The following is a 24,455-nucleotide window of genomic DNA, read 5'->3' as shown; positions in this document are numbered from 1 at the left end:
GTAGATCATACCAGTTCAGTGATCATATTGATCTCAACCTTGACATTTTGCTGAGATTAGCTTCTATTGGGGAGTTTTTGGGACATATTCTACATTTGGACATCTCCAAATACTGCCAGCGGCTACTCTTCAAGTTTTGGTTCTACGATTTTGGATTCCAGCTTGTAGAGATATCATTCAATATACATCGAATATATGTGACAGGACTTCTAGGTCTACTGGTTAATGTCCAGACATCTCTGTCACAATTGTAATTGAAGCCAAGCACTGTTGTAATACAGAAATATACCATGGATTAGCCTTGGTAGGGGGCATATCTCATTCACAAACCATCAGGCGCCAATGTCTATTTGCCTCCTAAACCCTACCTCTTGTGTGAAATTTGAATTATATGTGTGTGAATTAATCTCATTTTTAAGGGCATGCTAAATTCTAAGTTTAATAAAAGTCAGTAGTCTGCTAAACTCCTGGATTGAAGGTTTCGAAATGGAAGCCTAGGCTTTTAAATGACATGCCAAAATTTCCAACTCCTAAAATGAAAACAGCTTAGAGCAATATGAACCCTTTTGAGCAAGCTCCCCCACATTGTTTGGCTGGCCAGTCAGTCAATACAACCCACAGTCAAATCAGTCAAAGAGTTCACCCATAGTCTTACAAGACTAGTCTGGTTGGCCAGTTCTATTCAGCCCAAACAGAATGTTCTGGCATGCCTGCCTGATGGACCAGCTCCTCCATTTGGCTAGCTCATGCTGGAGTTGGCAGCAGCAACAAGCCAACAAGTTGGCACTGTCTCCTTGAAAGGCCTGCCCCTCTGGCTTAACTGGCCAGCCGTCATGGGTATGTCCAGGAGACTGCTGATTGGCCTGCTGTCAGGCTACACGTGTGATATAGGCAGTTTAAAGTCAGGAAAATGTTTTCCTTTTGAGGCCTAGGAGATAAGTGGTTTTAGGCTAAACTCCTTGGGAGGATGGCTCAGTGTGAACTATCTTCACATGGATCTGTAAAATGACTCAGCTCAGCATTTTGAAGAACCACAGAAATAAATAGGACATTTATGACATGACCATTACTTCTAAAGGGGCATGTGTTTTATTGTCATCCTCCACAACATACAAGGCCATCCTTGCATCACACAAAAATTCTGACACCTTCATGTACCTGAAGTCCTGCTCTTCCTCCTGACGCCGCCATTCATGATGTTCATAGTCCATCTCAATGCAGGAAGATCCCAACCGCTGCATTTCGTCTTTCATCAGTTGCCTCACCCTTGTTGCCTCGTCCCCCTTGCCAGCTGCAGTATAGATGTGTGATAGCAGTATGTATGGTGCAGTATTTTCTCGATCCAATCTTACAATATGTGCTGCAGCAACTTCTCCTCGCTTGACATCCAAATGCATTCTACAGCCTGCAAGTAAAGTCATCCATGATGTCACAGTTGGTGGACATGGCATGTTATTCATCAATATTTCTCCTTCCTCCAATTGTCCCACGCGCCCAAGAAGATCAATTATACAATTGTAATGCTCCACCGTTGGTGTGATACCATGAATTTGACTCATGGAGAGAAAATAGTGATGGCCCTCAGCCACTAGGCCAGCATGGCTACATGCAGACAAGATGCAAAAGAACGTCACCTCATCTGGGAAAACTCCTTCCATTTGCATTTGCCTGTAAAGTTGCAACACCTCTTTGCAATACCCATGCTGTGCATATACAGCAATCATGGATGTCCATGACACAACATCACGTTCGGACAACTTATCAAACACACTCCATGCCTCCTTCAGAGTGCCACATTTACCATACAAATTGACAAGAGAAGTCCCTATCACAGGGTCCAACTCAAACACGCTGTTCACAACAGATGCATGCAGCATCTTGCCTTGAGTGAGGGCCATGCAGTTTGCACATGCATCAAGGATACTAACAAATGTGGCCACGCTTGCGATTGTGCTCTCCAGCCGCATTTGCTGGAAAAGCTGAAATACCTCCTCGAAAATCCCATGCTGAACATATGCTGCCATCATGGCTGTCCATGAGACTACGTCACGCGCTGATGTCTCCTCAAATACCCTTCGTGCTTCAATCAAGCTACCACACCTTGCATACATGCTGACAAGGGCAGTCCCCACAACAACATCCATTTCCAATCCACACATTACAGTGTGGGCATGTATCTGCTTGCCTTCAGCTAGAGATGCTGTGCTGGCACAAGAATCCAAAATGCTGATTATTATGATCTTGTCTGGGTTTGTGCCTTCCAGCTCCATTTGCTGAAGCAACTGTAGAGTGTTCTCCCACTGCCCATGCTGGGCATGAGCTCCAATTATTAAATTCCATGAGCACATATCCCGCTCAGGCATTTTGTCCAATATCCTGCTTGCATCCTTCAGACTGCCACATTTGGTATACATTTTCAGAAGAGCGTTTCCCAGAATGACATCAATCTCCAACCCATCAGTTATCATGCAAGCATGCATCTCCTGGCCTTCAGCCAGTAATGCATTGCTTGTACATGAAGAAAGAATGCCAATGTATGTAACCTTGTCTGGCTTTATGCCTTTCAGCTGCATTTGTTTGAAGAATTGCAGGGCATCCTTGGCTTGCCCTTGCTGTGCATATGCTGCAATCATGGCATTCCAGGAGATAACATCACGCTCTCGCATTGTGTTGAAAAGATCATGTGCATCTTCTAGAATGCCACATTTGGCATACATATAGACAAGGGCGTTACCTACAACGACATTTGATTCGAATCCATTAGCAATAATACAGGCATGTATCTGCTTGCCTTCAGTTAAGGCTGCGGTGCTGGCACAAGAAGAAAGAATGCTGACAAATGTCACCTCGTCTGGAATAACGCATTCAAGATGCATTGATTTAAAACACTGAAAAACCTCCTCTAGGCCCTGCAGCCCATAGGCTGCGACCATAGAGTTCCAGGAGATCACACTCCGAATGGGCATTTCATCAAACAGTCTCTTTGCTTCCACAGTGCTGCCGCACTTTGCATACATGTTGACAAGAGCCGTCCCCACGATAACATCTAAATCAAATCCACTGCTGTGTATGTAAATGTGCACCCACCTACCTTCAATTAGAGTAGCCAGACGGGCACATGCATTAAGAATGCTAACATATGAAATTTTGTCTGGAATAACGCATTCAAGCTGCATTCGTCGAAGGACTTGCAAGGCCTCCCTGCAATTGCCTCGCTGGACATGTGCTGAAATCAGGGAGTTCCATGAGCCCACATTTGGATCAGCCAGTTCATCAAAAGTCTTCCATGCATCCAGCAAACTGTCGCACTTGCTATACATGTTGACAAGGGCGTTGCTCACGACAATATCAGATTCGAAGCCACTAACCAGAATCCGGGTATGCATTCGCTTGCCATCGGCTAGGTCTGTCTTGTTCGCACTTGCTGAAAGAACGTTGATAAAAGTGATTTTATTAGGCAACACGCACTCCAGATGCATGTCATGGAATAAGGCAAGGGCTTCGTCAAATTGCCCATGCTCTGTACAGACTCCCATCATGATTGTCCATGAATACACATTCCGGTGACCCAGATTTGAGAACACCATACGCGCCTCCTCTAAAGCTCCATGCTTACCATATGTTTGAATGAGGACGTTCCCTAGAAACCGGTCTTGCCCATGCCCCTTTTCTATGATGCGAGCATGAACGTACTTGACCTCGGACAATGACGAACACCGCAGGAAAAGCGCGGCATAAGCAGATGTTTCGGCTGGCACACTTGGAGAAGATTGGAGGGTACTCGTGAAACATCGTCGAAACCGAACTCCGTATTCCTCGTCGGATACAATTGCCGTTCCAATTCTACCCAATAGCCCTGCATTCCTATCTCTAGCCCTGCGCACGCGGAACACACCAGTCGCAGAAATTGTTCCTCGGCACTGTTGCCTTCGCGGAAAGCACCTGATAAAGCTCGGTTCGCAAGCACAGGGCAGCCATACCAGCATGCTCACCCGGAGCGACGTGACTCGGAGAACAATCGACGCTCTCGCCCCATTATTTGTTTGTAGCAGATGCGAGTTTCGAAGACCACTTTAAAAAGCTTTTACTTGTGCATAAATTGCATTAGAGCTTCTTTATGTAGCATGCACCCTCCCATGATGAAGGTTAGTAGGCAGCTTGCAAAACATAACAAGGTGAATGATATATCTATCATTCATTACGCCTTCCTTTGTGTGAGTGAAATGCCCAGAGAGCATAAAATCGGAGGCCTCAGCGTGAAAAGGAACAAGGAGATTAAGAGTGTGCATAGAGGAGTAAATGCGAATGGCCCAAAAGTCAGGAACCCAAATCATCAATACTCTACAAGTGCACCAACCACAAATTAACACGTAAGAGAGCATGAATAATAAGAATGAAATTTTTCCCCATCTCAAAACCACAACCTTCACTAAGGCCTACCCATGGCTACCCATGGCAGGCCAAAAATAGGAGAATTTCTTGGGCCTACACCCGCCCAACCAAGCCAAAAATCAAATATGAGGCGCTAAGTGCAGAGGCGCCATTGGTCGTGGAAAAAAATTAATGCTAGAGTCCTTGGTTGGACTAAAACACGCAATGTGCTGCCACATCCACATATGTTTCTGCCACCAAGCTAAGGCAGTGTACACTATATGCTATTTTGCCCACTAGTAACAACTTTAGTAAGTCTTAGGCGGGTGGGATTTCAATGTGTAAGGGGCCTTAGACTGTAGAATATGTCGAAATATGGAAGTAAGTAGTCGAGAGAGAATTTTTGGCCTGCCTTGAGGAGGGAAAGCTTTAGTAAAGGCTACTTCCCTTCAAAAAGGAAAATTACGTGGATTTTTGCTATTTTTATCCCCATTTTTTTCTCCCCCTTTCTCTCTCTCTTCTTCTTCTTCTGCTTCTTGGCCTGCCCCCATTTTTGGCCTGTCGTAGGAAAGGCTATAGTAATCAGTTGGTTTTGGTAGAGATGATAAAATGCTATTTTTGGTATGCTTATTTTTGTCCTCATCCAATTGGTGCTTGCTATTTTTGTCCCCATTTTTTTCTCCCCCTTTCTCTCCCTCTTCTTCTTCTTCTTCTTCTTCTTCTTCTAGGGCAGCTTTTTTTATCCTCATCCAATTGGTGTTTGTTATTTTTATCCCCATTTTTTTCTCCCCCTTTCCCTCTCTCTTCTTCTTGTTCTTCTTGTTCTCTTTCTCAGCTTCCAGGGCAGGCCTTTTGAATGTATTCAACTTGTTTTCTCCTCTCTCTCTCTCTCTCTTCTTCTTCTTCTTCTCTCTCTTAGCTTCGAGGGTAGGCCTTTTGAATTTATTCAACTTGACGATAACCAAAATTAGTTCTGAAACCAGTTTCATCACTAATAAGGCTACGTTTCACGTAGGCCAATAATATATATGTCTAGTTGCTTTGTACAACAAGGTGGGGATCCACTAAGGCCTTGCCTCTTGGAGTGTCATGTACATTAGCTCCATACATATTTCCAATAACTTATAAAAGGAAAACTATAGGTAGGAAAAGAGACCAAGTGAGTACAAGTATTCGTGAGCACTCCTTAAGTTCTGCGAGATGCAATCGATTGTCAAGATAAATGGACAATGCAACCGCTTGCAAATGCAAAGAGATTTGCAATGTGTGTGTGTGTGTGTGTGTGTGTGTGTGTGTGTGTGAGAGAGAGAGAGAGAGAGAGAGAGAGAGAGAGAGAGAGAGAGAAAGAGTTCTTAAAAAAAGAAAGTGTGTTTGTGTGTGTGTGAGAGAGAGAACCAAAATAGAAGGGGGCCACTTGGTCACTTTTCAACAAAATTGTAAGTAGAGCGCTGCTTGGGAAGGCAGTGCTAAAAAGAATGTGTGTGTGTGTGTGTGTGTGTGTGTGTGAGAGAGAGAGAGAGAGAGAGAGAGAGAGAGAAATAAAATAGAAGGGAGCCACTTGGCAATAAAGTGTGTGGGACACTTTTTAACAAAATTATAAGTAAAGCGCTGCCTAGAAGGCAGTGCTAAAAAGAAAGAGTGTGTGAGAACCAAAATAGAAGGGGGACACTTGGCAAGAAACCGTGTGGGATAGTTTTTTATAAAAGTGTTAGTATAGCGCTACCTGGAAGGCAGTGCTAAAAAGCAAGTGAACATGAAGGAATATAGGGAAAGGTGATGAGTGAAAGAGAAAAGCCCTTAAACTACCACTACTAACCCACACTTCAACCATGTTAACCAAATACACACAAAACAAAACTTAACTATAAGCAGACAGTTTGGGAGCCCTTACTAACGGTGCATTCAAGTAAAAATGTTAAGAGCGCATGTGAGGCTCACTAAGAGACTATCTGCATTTGATGGTGGAGATGAGTGTTGCGCTCCAACAGCCACAGGAAGAGTGAGCACAAGCAATCCGATCACGGTGCACCACATCTGTGTTGTGAAAGGTGCAAAGAAGAACGTCCACAGTGAATGTGCAGGTTCTTGCCCACTAGCCTTTACCACCACTACAATTCCGGACTAAAGGTATGGTTGGTTGTATTTAGTATACCTTCGGCAATTTTGCCATTTTGTGTCTCATCTTCAAATTTTGTACCACCCTCTTCAAAATTTTTGTAATAAAACATGATGATTTGAGAGTTTTAGGTAATTTTGCGCATTCCTACATCAAATGGCATGTTGTAACTCTTACCTTTTAATAAAATACATACAATAGTGAGGCAGAATGGGGTTGAAACAAGCCCTTCTACCCCACAAATTTTTGTTTAAAGATTCTGTAAAGTGTTGGTATATATCGACGCTTTACTAGTGTCGATATATACTGATGCTTTACCAATGTCAGTATATACCGATGCTTATTAGTGTCAGTATATATCGATACTAATACTGATGATCATGTACCGACACAAAGGATTTTTTGATGTTTTGCACTCACAAAAAAAAGTATTATTTCTATTTATATTAGTGTCTCAAACCGACCAATACCTTGTAGTGTCTAGCCATGACTCTTTTTCTAGCAAGGAAATGTCGATATCTTCTAGTGGCCCTTAACTTATCCCAATGACATAATGAACGAATTGTATTTTGATGTTGAAATTCTTCTTGCATTGAATTACACATTTCTAAAGCAAGTAGAGCTTTATGTCTTTCCAAACTTGTTCTTCTTCTAGCATGCTTATAATGTAAGGATTGGGTGTTATCTAGAAGTAATAGCAAATGTTGAACTTGTCTTCTTCTCCTTTGAGTTTGAAGACCAACTATCTTAGATGAAACCCTCCTTGGAGGATGCATTCGATACATTTTCATTTCTGTTATCTATCTTCATGAATATGAATCAAGATTATTTAAAAGAGAACATGATTGTAATTTCTTACTTAAGATATCACCACGTATGACAACTTCATGAATACTTTTTAGTATGCAAAATAAACTTTTATTCCAAGGACCAAAAGATACAAACATTGTGATAAAATATTTTCTTATTTTGTCCTCCCATAGAGATTTCCCCATTCTAATAAGGAGTGCATTAAATCTATTTAATGCTACTTTTAAAGAAGTTATTCCCACTTCAAGCTTATGAATGTGAGCTTGTAGCGTTCATTGTTATTCGATAAGGGTATTTTCAAAAATCGAACTCTTCCAATATAGTTTCCCTTGCCATTGATTAAAGGTCTCCATGTCCTCATTATAGATGTCTTCAATGCTCTTGATTTCAATGTTGTTACATTGAATTACATTATCAGTGTCCTTCGTTTGATGACATGCTAAATCACTTACAAAGGTTTGAACTTGCATGATGTGAGAGCTTGTTGAATTCAACGTTTTATGGATTTTTTTAAAATATAGGAGTTTTTTTGTTTGTCCCAAAGGAGATTTTGCAGCTCGATAGGGCTGGTTGGGATAATTGGCTGGCTATCGTGTCATTTAAATGCACTATCTTCATCTATAGAGACATAGATTTAAGATTGCCTGACTTTGCATCTAGCGCTAAAGATGCGGAGATGGCTTCTTGATCCTCCTCCTCGTGGTATGGGTTGGTTTAGACGGGGAGGGGTACCATCCCAAGCAGCAAAGGATTAACTGATATGGAGCACCTGGTTATAAGCCAAGATTCATCTGTACTCTTGGGGGCCTGGTTGCATGTTATGTATGTCTTATATTTAATATCCAATGCTACTAAGGAGGATTTCAATATTCAAAGAATTGGTGTGAAGTTGTTATGGCCATCTAGCATTAACATGGATAGTGACTGGTATCAGCAATACAAGTCTTTATCAGCACTGCACGTTGGTAGCCAATTCGAGGTTGCCACATGGCCTGCACGATAGATAGTAGTATATAGCAGACAACTGACTGCCACATGGCCTGCATGATAGATGGCAGTAGCAGATAACCGATTGCCACATGGCAAGTTGGGGTTGCTCTAGATCAGTTGAGGGAGCCTAACTATATAAAGGTCACTTACTTCCTCATTTCATCATCAATTTTAGCATTCTTCAGCTAAGCATTAGCCCCTTGAGCCATCAGCAAATCCATGTGGACCAACAGTGCCTAGGGAGAAGGAGAAAAGGAGAAGCATGTCTCTCTCCATCTCCTCATGGAGCTTCTCGAGGTACAGCCTAACATGATTACCTATTGAAGTGGTCAAATTGCTTCTATAGTGAGGAGCTAGCCATGCAGAGAGAAGGTTACACAAGGATTTCTATAGACACCATCATGTTGAATCATTTCTCTCTCCCTTGTACATAGGATCCATTCAAGAAGGCAGGATGCTACATGTCTAGATCACGTAAATTGGACTTGAATCTGATGTTGTACTGAATGAGTCAACACCAAGAAGGAGAGAGGAACGTCTAGGAATTGAAGTGGATCTTGGCTTGTGTGCTTTTGAAGATATTGTGATACCTTTGCATTGGAATTTGGAAATCCCTCAATGGGTGGTGTAATCAAAAATCATATTTGAGACATTTCGTTTTGGGTTCTTAAAAAGTGACTCTCATTTTTGAATGTTAAAGTATTGTGCTATTTCAAGAAAAAAGTAGATTATTACGTGCACAATCTAGCTAGTGTCTACAGGATTTCATTCCAATAAATTTTACATTCACAGTAAGTACTTATTCCACATACACTTTTTGTCTTACGTGTAGAAGGTGGCAGCATGGGCGTAATGTTTCACTGCCCCCCCACACCTCCCCCCCTCCCTCTCTCTCTCTCTCTCTCTCTCTCTCTCTCTCTCTCTCTCTCTCTCTCTCTCTCTCTCTCTCTCTCTCTCTCTCTTGCCATTACGTTGTTTTGTCTCTACCTCTGCTATCATTTCTTCCCTCTTGCTTCTTTGTTGATGAGTTGAGATTTATGGCTTAGCCAGAGGGTTTGCATTGGTTAGGGCTAGTCCTGAATGGATTAAGCTTCTTTTATTGGTGGCTCCATCACGACCCTACTGCATAACAAGATAGCCATTTGATTTAGCTATTGTTGCAGCCATCAATACCACAGTCTTGCTCTGTACATGATGAAGTTGCTTCTTGATTTCTTCCTCCCTCATCCTAAGGTTGTGGATGTTCTCCTTCATCTCCTCCACTCTTTGCTCACTAAGTGCAACGACTTCATCTAATTTCCTCAGCATCTCTTGAAGCTACTTAAATTGCTTAATAGCATCAACATGGGCTGTTTCCAAGACTTTCACTCTAGTTTGAAAATCTCTCATGATGACAGACTGCTTTTCAAAACTTTCAGAAGCCACTACAAGCTCATGGACAACCCTATTGTAATCTTGTTATAGGGTATGTAGCTAAAGCTTTGAACTTGCAAAAGTGCTTCTAGATAAGAATCCCCACTATGGCTACTACAACTTGCTCCACCGTGTCTACTCTCTGCATCCTTCTTCTTGGTCTAGAGAGCTGCCTCATTGTCTTCTCCAAGTTGTGGCTTATCTTTGCCCCATCCTTCTTGAATTAAGAAGTTATTAGCTTTGCCCCATTGAGATTTTCTCCTCTTGCCACATTTAGTGCCTTCTACACCAGCATTTGGGGCATTCAGATGCCCAATGTTTTCAGTTGTATTCTTTCAAATATATTGTTTGTAGCTTTATCTCTAACTTTGTTGGCCATGTAACCTTGGTATTGCAACCATGCATCTTCATTGAATAGCTCATCACAATAATTGGTTGTAGAGGGATTGGTGGAGTCACCTTCTATGATCAAAATCCTTAGGACTCTAGCCACTTCAACTTTGTCATTACCTCCTAGCCCTTCAATCAAAAGGTCTTCATTTGTTATATCATAGGAGTTGATGGCTTTGAGGGCCATGCCTTGGTCAAAAGTTGCATTACAAGGGAGCTCAAACAAGCTTGAATGAGAAAAGTGAGCTCAAAATTTTCATAATGTTTATGTATGGAGCATTCAAGGTTTATCGCCACATTGCCCTATCAATTGTCAGATCACCACCCTGTTCACATTCCTCCTTTCCATCATGAAATCCTCATGGAATTGTGGCTATTTAATGATGTACTTTGCTAGAAGTTCATGACCCATTTTAGCACTTTTTCCCATCATGGTCTTGCTTAGTTATATTGTTAACCTTGAGTTGATGTGTTATGATTCTCTAGGATTGGTGCCCATGAGGTGGTTCTTCCTAATTATCTTGACAAATTCTATCTAAATGAACTACAATTATGCCCCCAAAAAATGATCTTCATTCCATTGATTTGATTTAGAGTCCTTTTTTGGCTAGATCTCTAAAGTCATGGTCCCATTGCAGAGGCACTTGTTCATTTGGTATGTCCCTTACCATAGCCAATGTAGGTTTTACTTCATCATCATTCCTAGTGCCCCATAATGAATATCCCATCTTTGAATGTTTTCTTCATGATGAGGCCTTCAGTCCATGCCTTTATTTTCTATTGGATTATGCTTTATGTTGAGGCTAACCTTAGTCTTACATTGCCAATTTTGGACAATCCATCTAGGCACTTCTCAACGGCTTCTTCTTGGTCATTAGTATGTTGGATGGCCACCCTTAGGATTAGCATAAGATATTTCAATGGTAAGACTGCTGCCTCCAAACTGAATGTGAGCTCGAACAAAGTTTGCTTTATTATGACCTTGAATGCTGTTCAATAGGCCCATAGTGATATTTGCAGGTTGTGATCCCAATCATTTTAGTACTCATTCCTCATCTTGTGAGGAGTCATTTTGAGTACTTTGTTTGTCACTTGGGCCTAATCATTTGAACAATAATAGTATGTTGTCAATTTCTTGTGTTGAATAAGGAATTCCTTTGTCATGATATCAATGATTTGATTGAGGAAGGGGATCCCTTGGTTGGACATGATTTTAATGGGATGCCTGAAAAAATAGATGATATTCTCATACAAGAATATTTTGGTGTTTTGGGTTGGGTTATCTATCAAGAATTTTCCTTTGACCCACGTGGTGACATAATCAATCATTGATCGAGTCTTAGGAGCAAACATGATCTTCAAAGAAGTTTAAAAGATGTTTAAGTTGAAAAACTCTTCATTCTACCCTATTGATAGGGTCTTCTAGTACCCTTTGCATTTGGTGGACGTTGGCCATTTGTTTGTGCTTATTGAATTGGTAGTCTTTGGTTGTGTGGCTGGAGCAAATACAAATGTGAAATAATTGCTCGAACGACACTCATTCGTTGTATGGCCATCCACCTTACACTTGTGACAATATACTTTGACATTTTTTGTGGTGCCTCTAATTCCCATCTCTTTTAGAAGCTTTTTCATCTCCTCTTTTTTGAACTTGGTGTCTCTTTTTATTACTAATTTCATCCTTATCCTCTTCTTTTGCTATCCACCTCTTAGAATACCACTTTCTTCTTCCTTCTTGGTTCTACATTAGCTTAGTTTGTCCCATCACCCTTTTCTTCACTCCAGGTGTGTGCGGCAGCGTGCATTTTCTAGATGACCAAAGCAATGGCTATCATAGATTGGGCATTGTGTAGTCTATGTTATGGGAAGGAGCCTTCACTTAAATGCCTTTGGATGGCTATTTTCTCCCTTCACTTATGTTATTTGTTCTAGGACTTAGTTGAATCCTCAATACATCAATATCAAGGGTTTAACGAGAATGCAAAATAAATATATCAAGGCTAAAAACCATTGCAAATAATAATAAATATAATCAATCAATAGGTCAAGAATACTCTCTATTCTAGATGATTCCATAGTTGTTTGATGAGATATTAAGTACTCATAAATAGATAGAAATGTGATTTTTTTTGGTATAATTTTGAAGCAATGTGCCTAGCTACTGCTCTTGTCAAAATAGGCCATGGGAAGAAATTATGTTTACCCTAGTCCCTTGAGATTTTTAAGAAATCAATGGCATTCAATTCAACTAATATCATGATAAACATCATATCAATCATGCGGACATGACTCAATTAGTTACTAGGGATTGATATCTAATGCGTGGGATCACTAGTTGATTTGTCTTGTATAGTATGACTTCTTTAATACATATTTGATATCTTGAGCAACTTCTAGTTAAAGAGGTTTTGATATGGATATGTCTATCAGTTGGGAACTTTTGTACTAAAGTGTTATGTTAGTGTGTCATGGACCTGATGGGAGTAGTGTCTTTTGTTGGTGCAAGGTGTCCTTACTGACATTTACTCATCTAGCTCTAGCAACACCCTGTTTGAGGTAGATCTTGGCAACAAATTCAAGTTCCCTCATGCTGAGACTTAAGAAACAAGGTTAAAAAGCTAATTGGATTGTAAAAACTATGAGATTTTTGGAGTTGTAAAAAAAAAGTCAACCAAATCCAAGGAAGCTTACTAGGTGCAAAAAACAAACACCACATGGATAACTAGTATAAGGATGTAGAATGGGTTTATGTAAGAAGGATCATGAAGAAGTAGATAGGGAAGAAGTGTCGGAAGTTCATTGAAGTCAACAATGATGTCTCTTTTCTTACATGCTATGTGTTCCTTATCTCATGTGAAACTAGCAATAGTTATAGCATCTTGTGGAGCAACTGTAAGTATTATATGTGGCACATGCCAAGACTACAAAGAAGGCCAAATTGGTAGAAAGTAGATATTGTTACACATGTTCAAGAGAGTATTTGGTGCAAGATATTGTATTCTTCCAAAATAAAGCACCAAGACTTGCATCAAAGACCTCAGTGATGAATTTTTTTGCAAATTATCTAGACCTTACAACATGGGAGGAGGCCTGAGGGAAGATGCCTATATAGTGGTCACTATTTCTAAGCATCAGTAAAGAAACCCATATACCTTTTACTACCATATTTTTGAGCATCAATAAAAGTAACCCATATACATTTTAATACCATAAACACTGAATATAAATCTCAAAATAGAGTTGACCTACAAATAAACTATCCATGTTTACTTCACTTAGATGGAGTAGAGGATTGTGTAAAATTGATCGTGAATGCTAGTCATGACTGAGGCAAAGATGAGTAGAGGATCTATTCTTTGCAGCCCATGGAGTTTATCAAATTTGTGGACTATAGAGGAGGAAATATGGTCATAACTAAACTAAGGATTGGCAAAGAAGTTGTTCTCTGATGTCCATAAATTTAATCATATTTGATATTTGCAACAAAGAAACAATAGCCAAATCTAATAGAGAAGCTTGGCTACATCTTGGTTGGCCAAGAAAAGCAAGCACAAAGCTTCCAATGCAGCTAGGTTAGCATATCAGTATCTCTAAGGTTGTGGGTAGTAAGATGGAGCAAGTCGGAGATCATGGAGAAGAGGATGTTGTAGGACTACATGCGGGATCATATGGGGGGAGGCATCTCTACCCTTGTGAGGGGAGACCAAGTTCCCAAAAGTAATCTAAGTAAAGTGGGTGGGTCCTAAAAGGTTGGAGCCATGATGTGCCACATTGCATCTTGGCATGCATCGAGTTATGCCACATGTCATGCCATGTCTCTAGAGGGTTGAGACAATGTTGATGGTGAATTGTAACCTCTCTCTCTCTCTCTCTCTCTCTCTCTCTCTCTTTTGTTCGTGATAATTTATCTTTTTTTTCCACTAGTTTGGGCAAATTCTTTAGGTAAAAAAGGCTTCCAAAGGAGAGCTAGGGTGCACAGAATAATACTAGAGATGGAATTTCATGAAAATAACAAAAGAAATGAGCCATTTGATGTATTCCAATCGTTTTGATACCAAACATGACTATATTTTGACATTTTTAGCAAAAGTTGTGAAATTCTTTTAAAGCCCAAATTGGCATCCAGAGAAGGGCGCCGGCACCCTCCTCTAGATGCCAATTTGGGCTTTAAAAAATTTATGCCTACATACATGATGATCATCGCAGGAAATTGGATGCAAAGTCACGCAAATGCATCATGGTTGGCTATAATAAAGAAAGCAAAGCATACAAATTGTATGATCCCATCAATCGCAAAGTCATTATCTCTAGAGATGTAATCTTTGATGAGGAATCAGAATGGAAAACCTCACCTACACAGGAGATAGAAGCATCGACTTCACAGTCATCTATAGAACAGGTTGATGAAGAAGAGCAAGAATTGCCAGCAACACCCCAAGCAGAGCCACAGCAGATCAGACGGTCTACTAGGGAAAGCAGACCTCTAGCCAGATTGACATATACTCAGAAAGGCAAAGCAATTCAGGTGGAAACCACCAACGATGCTCTTATGACTACCATCATGGCTACAGAAGAGCTAGTGTACTTTGAAGATGCAGTAGACAAGCCAGAATGGCAAACTGCTATGAATGAAGAAATGGATGCTTTGTATAAGAATAATACTTGGGAATTATGTGACCTTCCACTAGGAAAGAAGGCCATAGCAAACAAATGGGTATACAAAGTGAAGTACAATCCAGATGGAAGTATTCGGAGATACAAAGCCAGACTAGTTGCAAAAGGATTTGCACAACAATATGGTCAAGGCTATGATGAGACTTATGCTCCAGTAGCAAAGATGGATTCCATATGGTTCTTGATATCACTAGCAACACTTAGTGTCACATCAGAAGTGAATGCCTGAGTATGCCTTGCCAATGAGAATTCTAGTGGTGCACTAGGATTAGAATCAAGAAGCTCAGCCTTCTCCACACTCAAGACTGCTTCAAGGTTGAAGAAAAACTTGCAAATGAAGAATTCACATTGTTGGACCAAGCCAAGGCACTGGCTGAATTGGTGGAAGCCGAAAAAGAAGAGTTCTTGTGGAACAGTGGCACCTCAGCCTCAGCCGTAGCCCCAACCCCAGCCCCCTTTGTCTTGCCGACTCCTCCCCCTCCCTTGTTAGTTCCTCCTGCGTCGCCCCTCCCTGCTACTATTGGAACAAACATCGCTGCTGCATCAGTGGATCGGATCATTTCTCCTCCTGTGCATCCCTTCAAGAGACCACCAACCTCGTGCACAGATCCTTCTAGCATCTCATACAAGGTTCGTCGAGAAGCACTCATTGTTGAAGAATTCAGGGAAAGAATGCACAATCCCGTTGCCCCTTCACCAGATCCTGTGGCTACTCTTACAGCTCCTAATGCCTCTTTGTTAGTTCTTGTTGAAGTCAAAGAAGAACTAGAATAGATGTTTAGCTTATGAGGATGCCATCTTGTTGGGCCAAATCATGTTCTGGGGTATCTCTGAGGACTACATGTTTGTACTCATGCTTCTATGCTTTGATAGTATGCTTGCTACCTATCACAAAAAGCTTTTTTGTTGATAAAGCACTATTGTATATAACTTTTCTGATATTATAATATAACCCTCATTTTTGGAAAAAAAAATAAAAAAAAAGATACAACGAAAACCCTTACAACCTACTGTAGACGAAGTTAGAGCATGCCCCAAAGACCTACAAATAAAGAACCTACCTATCCCTTTTCAATGTGTTGATGAGAGTGGTAGAGACCCTCCGATGTTGCACCTAGGGACGATTGAAAAAAGGGGAATGAAGACAATTCATGCCCTTCTTGAAGAGTGTTGATGGGAAAAGGGAAGAGAGAATAATACATGAAGTAGAGGGATATTTTGCCCTCAGACTTGAAAGAAAACACCTCAATAGACCATTTTAGACATGTCCACATCTGGAGATAAAGCAGATCCTCCTACTCAAAGAAAAACAAGAGCAATCTCCAAGTATGAAGATGAAGTAGTTTAACTAGAGCAAAAGGGTGGAAACCAAGAGGACTAAGGGCTCATTAGGATGGGAAAGAGAAACAGGTCGACCAACACCGCAACAAAGGGCAACTATAGGGACCAAGGCTAAGAGGATCGAGGAGGCAACTAGCTTCAAGGGATGCTCATAAGTCTAATTGAAGGAGATATATTTTCTAGATTATAAAAGACTTCATGGAAATCTCTTCTTAGAGCAAATGCTTGATCTAAAGCAAGCGTTTCTTCAAAAGGCCATGAGCATCATAAGTGGTGTAGGGGATGTTCATTACACATTGATGTTAGGTAGTGTATTTTGGCGATGGATGATATTACTACTATGGTGGGGGGGAAATGTGACCATGATGGTACCATGCACATTGCTAGCTATTTTCATTAAGGGAAAGCTCTAGTTGTTAAATACCTAAGCTATTTAACTAATACAAGTGAGCACCATGATAGGTAGATAACTCAAAATGAGGCCTAAATAATAAAATTGCAGCATCTCTCTAAGCAACCAACTCCAACTCATTCAAACACATGCCATACTAAATAATAGTCACAACTTACTTTGAAATCTTGAAAGAACAATTTATTATCATTAACCACTTTCCATGGATCATTTTTGGATGCTCTTCCTATATATTTTCATGCCCACTATTGCATGTCTCTAGTTGATTTCACAAAGATTTCACGCTACTCAATTTCCTTTTTAAGGTGCTATAACTGACTTTAGTAAAAAATCCATATAAATCTTCTCTTTTGAAAGAAACTTTGAAATCACCATAGGAGAGTACTTTGGCCCATTTTTTGGAAAAACTATTAGTGGAAAAACATGTCCTTGATAAGTTTTTGAATGTGGTCAATACTACCAACTCTATTGCATATTAAGTGAGAACTATTGTGTGTGGACCCACTTTTAAGATTCCCTTAAAAAATACTAGACTCTTGCTTTCATATAATTTGAAATATATAATTTGAAAATCCTTTATAGTTTAGAGACCATGAATTTTGATAAGATGCAATTTTTGATGCATATTTGTTTATTATAGATTAATATTTATGACTTTGGGTAGATGGTAAGATTCTTTGTTTGAGAATTCTTATTTTCATGGAATCCATGACCTACTATAGAATTTGGGAAGGAAGTTGGAACTAGAATGAAGATAGAATTACATAAAATAAAATATATAAATACTCTCAAAGGGGACTCTCTTGGGAGGAGAAGCACTAAATGTTACCAAATTGACCTTCGTAATTTGAATATATAGTTCACTACTCTTTTCCTTCCTATAGATCAAGGCAAGAAGTAGCTAAGTATATTACTTTATTTTAGCATTTTAAAATTGCATGTTTCAATTCAAATATCTCAAAAGTAAGCTTCCACAATTGGTAATGTCATACGGTTGCATTGATGACACAACCACCTCTTTGCTTTGCTTATGAGTATCATGAGAAAGGCCAATTATATATAGACATATGAAAAAAAAAAGAAACATTGTATGTGGGATAATTAATGAGATGCTGAAAGAAAGGTTAAGAACAAATACATACTTAATGCACTTAACATTAGGAAGCCTTCATGAATTGGATCTTTTAACTATGAGTTCTAAACCGAAAAGCATCAAATCCAAGTACTTTTTTAGATAGGAAACCTCCTACCTAAGAATAATTTGATCTTTGAAAAATGATATGGAAGCATAAAGATAAAAATACTTATTAAAAAATAAAATAAAAAATAATTATAATTTTAAAAGTATACAATAAAATATTAAGGCTTACTTAATTACACATTAGTTGATACATACTTCAATTCAATATTTAAAATTATTAGAAACAAAGCAAAAAAAATATTAATTAATCAAGATTGGTTAAAAACTTCATTGTAAGGACACACGAACAACATAAATGAAAGGAAAGAGAACTCTTCTCTAATAAACTAAAGCTTATAAGCTTAATACATTTATGGATATAATTATTTTTGATAAATGCAATGACACATGAATAATATGAAAGGCGAAACAATATTTTCAAATAAAATTTTTGATGATATACTTGTAATTTTTTTTAATGCAATGAAGGATGGCCTCAGAGACTCAAATGCATCGGAGGTTTGATAATCAACTACTATCTACTCCCATGACCATGGATTAGTTATAGGATTAGTTATATGATCATCTGTTCTTGCACTCTCATGTATCTCTTTTCTCTATTAAGGAGAAGTTTTCCAGGATGATTGGACGAATATGGGTCATTGGATTCAAACAATTTGGGAGATTAATTTATGATCGTTGGATCAAAAGACCATGTGCGAAACCATTTCATTTCTAGTAATACTCGATGTCTTTCTTCATTTGAATGCTGATTTGATGATTGTGCATCCTTTTCAGAGTATCCTTCAATAGATCGATCTATTGACATCGTAATTGACACAAGAGAGGTAATGGTCACAAGGATTGCAATATAGGGCAGGACAGTAAGGGATTTCGAAGCTATGAAGAACTACAACATAAATTTGTTCCGGTCTTCTTTTTTTTGTTTCAACAAGCACTTGATCATTAAATATACACATGCAAGAAAAAGAGACCTTGTCAAGCTCCAAGCCATAGCAAGAGAAGTCGTGCAAATGCAGGACACAGATATGGTGGGTGCTTCGAGACTTTTTAATAGCTTGTTCATCAGTCGAATGTAATCTCTTGCAGACATGCCTACAATCTTTCATCTATAGATTAAGACCTTTTTCAATGCCTTACAAGAAGGACGGACACGAGTCATCGAACATCTGCAAATCTGGTGGTACCGCATCGGGCCTATTCAAGAAATGCATTGGAGTTGCTTTTGTGATCAATTTTTGGTAGAATTTTTGGATTTACGAAGCAAACTCAGCTCTTTTAGGTCTTTAAGTGCAACCCATGATACTATTTCTATTGTCTACCCTAATCCTTGCATATGGAATTATTTGATTAAGTCTAGCTTACATCTCACATTTTATAGGTCATCGATGTTGGCTTTATGGAGAATATTGTGTGGCTTGCCCACGGGCTACCCACTATGTCTTATGACTAACAAAAAAAAAGAGAAACATAGAATTATTCATGTACATCTTAAAAACATTCACAATAACAAAATTATTTATGAAAAAGAGCAAAAAAGCTTACTCTTTAAAAAATTGAGACATTTATCAAGGTTGAGCTCTCATGCCTTGACTTGAGTTAATATGACCTTTTCATCTTCCAACACAGTAATCTTCATCTCTTCAGGTAATGACTTTAATGCTAGTTTCGTAGCATAACATGACATAAAAGTGTCCTTTTGAGGTTTTGGCAAAAAAATTACAACTTGTTGTAGATGTATTTATTGGTGATTTTCTCTCTTAAGCTGAAGGTAGACTCATATGACTATTATCTAAAAATATAAGGAGCACAAAAAACTATTACATGTGATTATAAAATGTTCACAAATGTATGGTAACACAGTCTTTCACCCAGACATTACTACTTTATCTAACATGCCTCAAAATAAAATTGATTTCAAGGAGCTAGCAGTTTTTACAAAGTGTTTATAAGTATATCAAACACTTAAGAGTGAAAAACTTTGTTTAAAAATCATTTTGGCAAGATTTATTTATCAATTAACAAGAGTGGTATACGATTTGAATTTGGTGTTCTACATGACATTAGGTCCCCTAAAAACTCATGCTACTCCATAATGTCCTATTGAAGACATATACAAAGTATGGTTGCGTTTGGAACTTGTTAAACATGTAAAAGATTTGCAAAAGATTAAAATTTGCCTCGCCATCAACATTCATTGAAATTATATTTAAGGCCATAGATCATAATGAGTATGATTATCTAGCTTCAAGTAAATATTAACATATGTGGTATAGTTATCCTTAGTCTATAGGACTTACAAACTCTAAGAAAACTCATTCCAAGTAAGAAGTATGGCCATTTTATCTAAAACTTGAGAAAACAGCTTGAAATGTTGGTGCTAGGTTGACCTTAAAACTTTAGGTAGAACTCAAAGTAATAGTGCACATTCCAATCCATGATTTTCAGTTCAAGCTACCTCTTTCCATTGTTTGCCCTTAGATAAGCCTCATTTCACCTCTCTCTTTTTCATCTTCCAAGCATGGCTGACATTCTCGTGTTCTGTGGTCGGAAAATCCAAATGAGTATCTTGTGGCCTTCAAGCACCATTGTGTTTCTCTCAACTTTCTTACTGAAGATAGATGGCTGTTGGTTCTTCCCACATTTCTAGAGGGTTTAGCTTAAGTGTGGTATGAGAAGTAGGCCGAAGACGTTCGCCAAAGCTGGCTAAGGTTCACAGCAGCGATGATTGAGTATTTTGGCAAAGAAGAGGAGCCAGAGAATGTGTACCTGCAGGTGGTAAACTTGAAGCAGTCAGAAGATGAGACGGCGCGTCGATATGTGGATTTTTGCTCAACCATGCCATCGGGCCGGACAACAACTAATGTTTGTTCAACCACGATGGTTCAGGACAATCACATCATTGGCGATTGAGCTGAACCAGCCTACGATTGCATGATGTTCCAACCACTGGGATGGTTTAGGACAATCACATTTAGTCCAAGCCTAGTTTAAGAAAAGAAACAAGTAAACTATCCCAAATCTCAATCACAAACAACCATTGGGCTAGTTTAGGAACCATTGACTTGCGTTGAATCTAGCATGTGTATGATGTGCTTCTCAAACACCTTTCATCCCGTCCGCTTCTTACACATGTCCTTTTTATTTGGAGAAACTCTCGTATTTTCGTGCCAAAACGTTGTCACTGTAGCAATGACTTCCACACTTAGGCTGTCTCTCATTTTCTTACATTCTGTTGAAGCCCACAGACTTCTCGAATCAGGATGATCGTGCATTGCTTCTGCTCTACGTTTAACCATGGGAGCCACATTGGTCCTTCTGATTGACAACATCTTCGACATTGTGCACCAAGCCATTTCTCCTTTGTTTCAAGGGACATGAACAGAGCTAATGTCACCCTCTTTGCAGCTAGTTGATCTAAGTTGTGCACCCCTTTTACTTTCTATAAGCCATTTCTCAGGTTAGAGAGCATTGCCTCTTGGGCGTGCATCTCCTGAGGTGTTGGTAGGGTTGTTACTCTACGAACTTTAGGGTGCAGGCTAAAGCTTGTGAAGACTCAAGACTGGTAATCACCTGAATGGCCTGATGTTATTGCCTCGAATGCTCCCACCCATCGTGACACCATAGCTCACGTTCTTCACTCCGATGGCAATGATCAAATGTGTGCATCTACAACCGCTTCTTGCTGCTGCTCTGCAAGGAGTCTTCTTTTTTCTCATTGTTTCTCCCTTTGCAGATGTTGCAAAAGTGTCTTCCATTGCCGATTCGATACCGTGCCAATGCTTTCCTCGACCCGCACTCTGTTCCTTGTGCCTTGACCTAGCTTTTTTGGCTTTCCTGTCTCGCAGCCTCTATCTGCTTCTCTTGCAAGCCATGGTGAGTTGCATGTTGCCATTGATGCCATGGCCATGATCAGTCTAGAATACACCAAGAGAAGCTAGCTGGTGAGGCAAGCAAAGAATCGAAGACAACTTACCCGAAAGAAGACAATGGCAAACCAAAGTCTGTGCAAGGTCATGTCGAGGTGCATGCAGGTTGCACGGCTTTTGCAGGGCAGGGGTAGGTTGCAGGTACTTAAATCTTCCAAGATTTGATGGGCAGGTGTGAAAATTCAAAATTTGCAGAAATAGCAAAATTTTAGCAGTTGATTTTTCCCCCTTCGACGATACACATCAACAAAATTGGATATCCCAAACAAGTGCAATGTGGCCTAAAATTCTTCAAAACACAAATAGGCCAAAGGGCAGGCTATCGGGTTTGATGCTATGTATTATTAAATGCAATGACCTTTGGCATGCTTATGAGCCATATAGCAAGCAAGTGCATGGAAAAAGAAACAATTCAAAATTATAAATAGTGTTGGATTTATTAAAATATCTTTGTACATGCACAAATTGCACTTTTCCAACTTCTTCCATTTAAGGGTGAATCTAGATACTAATACCAACACCTAACAATGTTTTAAGACCACCATGCACTAGTCCCAATAGTTTGGATTCCAAATTTTCAATCAACAAATCAAAAGAAAGTTATGGAGCGTGCCCTCAAATGGGTATGCATCACTTTAGCACAACATTGGAGGTCCATTAACCCATGCATAATGATCTCATTTAGGTGTGTCCTTGGGTTGAGGAGAAGCCCACGTAGTGTACTTTAGCATGATTACTTGGTTGCATGTATGTATAGAATAAAATTTTGATGTTTTTGAATAAATTGCTATATCCTATAGTCTTTAGGGTGCATGCTTCACATGCAACATAGCACTTATAATGCTTTAATGGTCTCGTTTCAAATCCTTATTCCATAATTTTTTGCTCTCATGTTCAAGTTTGGAATGTGTACTACAACTTGAAGACAAAGTTTGCCGAATTCCATTGAGCAATGCATAAGTTATGGGTCATGCAAGATACCCATATACAGAAAAGTCCTTGAACCTCACAAAAAATGGCTATACCCAAGCAAACAATAACCCACATATGCTATAGTATCTAATATACTCGTCAATTATATAATGGTAGAAATGTCAAAATTTGTATTCTAATATAAAAATGATGTCATGCTGGCACAAATGTGGACACATATGCTAATGGAAATACTTGATTGAAAATTCTAGCTACACTTTTTGATGGTCCACTTTTTTCCTGATGTCCATCATTTAGAAAAACCATAGCAAGAAGGCAACATAAGTAAGATGATGGGTAATATTGGCTTGTGTTCATTGAGATGGCATCTCAATACATGTAGGCTATAGATGCCTTGTTGCCCAAGTGCATGCACATGTGTAAGTTGCAATCAAAGTCTAGAAGGTGGGTGTTGGATTTGAATGTGATGGCCATGAGACTTTTTAGCAGTGTCACAGTTATAAAATTTTACTCCCTTCTCATATCGCTTCTCAATTGATTGGGTCCATGGAACCCCTCATTTCGAGACCTACATGCACATGTGAAATCGACCTTGGAGCTTAGAGGAGGATTTTGATTTGATCAATAATTTCAAAGCTTGTGCATACATTATGTCTACTTAGTTATATATTCATTACACATTTGACAATTCATGTTCACATTAGTATATGCTGTCCTTAAAATGTCATTTCAAACTCATAATATTTTTTTGATGTATAAAAGAAATAATATAATGTTTTGCAAATAGGATCAAGGTAATTTCCCTATAATATATATCTTATAAAATCTTAAATATAAAATCTTAAATATATTGGTTTAAGTATTATTATGTGCTCATTTTTTAATATATAAAAGGCTTCCCTATAATAGGGGGGCTATGAGAGAAAAAAATCCATTAACTAGTTCCAGAGATAGCAAGTCCAGAGATAGCAAGAGGGGTGAAAAGGAAGGGCTCATTAACCTAAGATACATCCAAAAATTAATGAAGTTTCTAGATGGAGGTCAAAGTCTCCTTAAAAATTATGTGTATCTCGGAAGCTCCCCCAACGTTGCCCACTGCTTTCCTCTCCATGCTCGCCATTGCATCTCCCCTCCTTCATGCTGCCATGCCTCCTTTGCCATCCCCTTTTGGACACCTGAGGTGATTAGATATAGCGCGTCCAGCAAGTTGCAAGATAAGGCACATCCATTAGGCTCTCCCACTCCAAGAATGAAGACACTAGGTCACAAAGGATGAATGGAGGGGAAGGTCATGAAGGATGAAAGGATGGAGGAAGAGTCATGGTGAGGGTAATGAGCGACTGAGGGAATTTGTGCCAGCAGGAGGGCATCTTCTCGACCATCCTTGCCTCTGGTCCTGATTGCACTCACTGTTGCTTGCCTCTTGCACTCCCGCTGCTGCTTCCCTCCCTCTGGCTACTGCACTCGCCATGTACTCCCACTGTTGCTCCCTCTGCTTGTTATCACTGATGCTGATTGTCCTTTGCCAATCACCTCCATTCACCATTGCCGATTCCTACACTCACTATTGTAAGCTCCTTGATTCACGAAATCCGATCAGCTTCCCATAACCGTCTCTGATTCACAAAATCCGAGTGGCTGTTTTAGCCCCTTTCGAGGGTCTTTTAATAATAGTATTCATGGTCTGCAACTACTCATGATGATCGTAGAAAACCTGCTCGAGATAATTCGAAGAGGGGCAAGGGCAGTGGGACTGAGCGGAGGATAGGGGAGGGTTGGCGAGGCGGAGGCAGCTGTGAGGAGGTAGGGGGTGGGGCGATGAGGTAGAAGCAGGGGCAAGATGGAGGGGGAGGAATTAGGTTAATTAAACTAATT

At 39.6% G+C, this 24,455-nt stretch overlaps 1 protein-coding gene across 1 annotated transcript; it reads right to left on the bottom strand.

Annotated features, from left to right (window-relative positions):
- Positions 1–1,052: 1,052 nt before the first annotated feature.
- Positions 1,053–24,126, bottom strand: LOC147882241 (pentatricopeptide repeat-containing protein At5g27110-like). The gene is made up of 2 exons (XM_087401533.1): positions 23,969–24,126; positions 1,053–3,942 (listed from the first exon to the last, which is right to left on the bottom strand). The coding sequence occupies exons 1-2, from the start codon at positions 24,124–24,126 to the stop codon at positions 1,053–1,055; spliced, it is 3,048 nt and encodes a 1,015-aa protein (XP_087257659.1).
- Positions 24,127–24,455: the final 329 nt, after the last annotated feature.

This window comes from Dipteris shenzhenensis, chromosome 30 (assembly GCF_047967505.1).
Source record: "Dipteris shenzhenensis isolate YYH24624 ecotype China chromosome 30, Dip_SZ_1.0, whole genome shotgun sequence".
In the NCBI taxonomy this organism is placed as follows: Eukaryota; Viridiplantae; Streptophyta; class Polypodiopsida; order Gleicheniales; family Dipteridaceae; genus Dipteris; species Dipteris shenzhenensis.
Note: the sequence above shows the minus strand (reverse complement) of the source record. Positions and strands in the feature narration are given on the sequence as shown.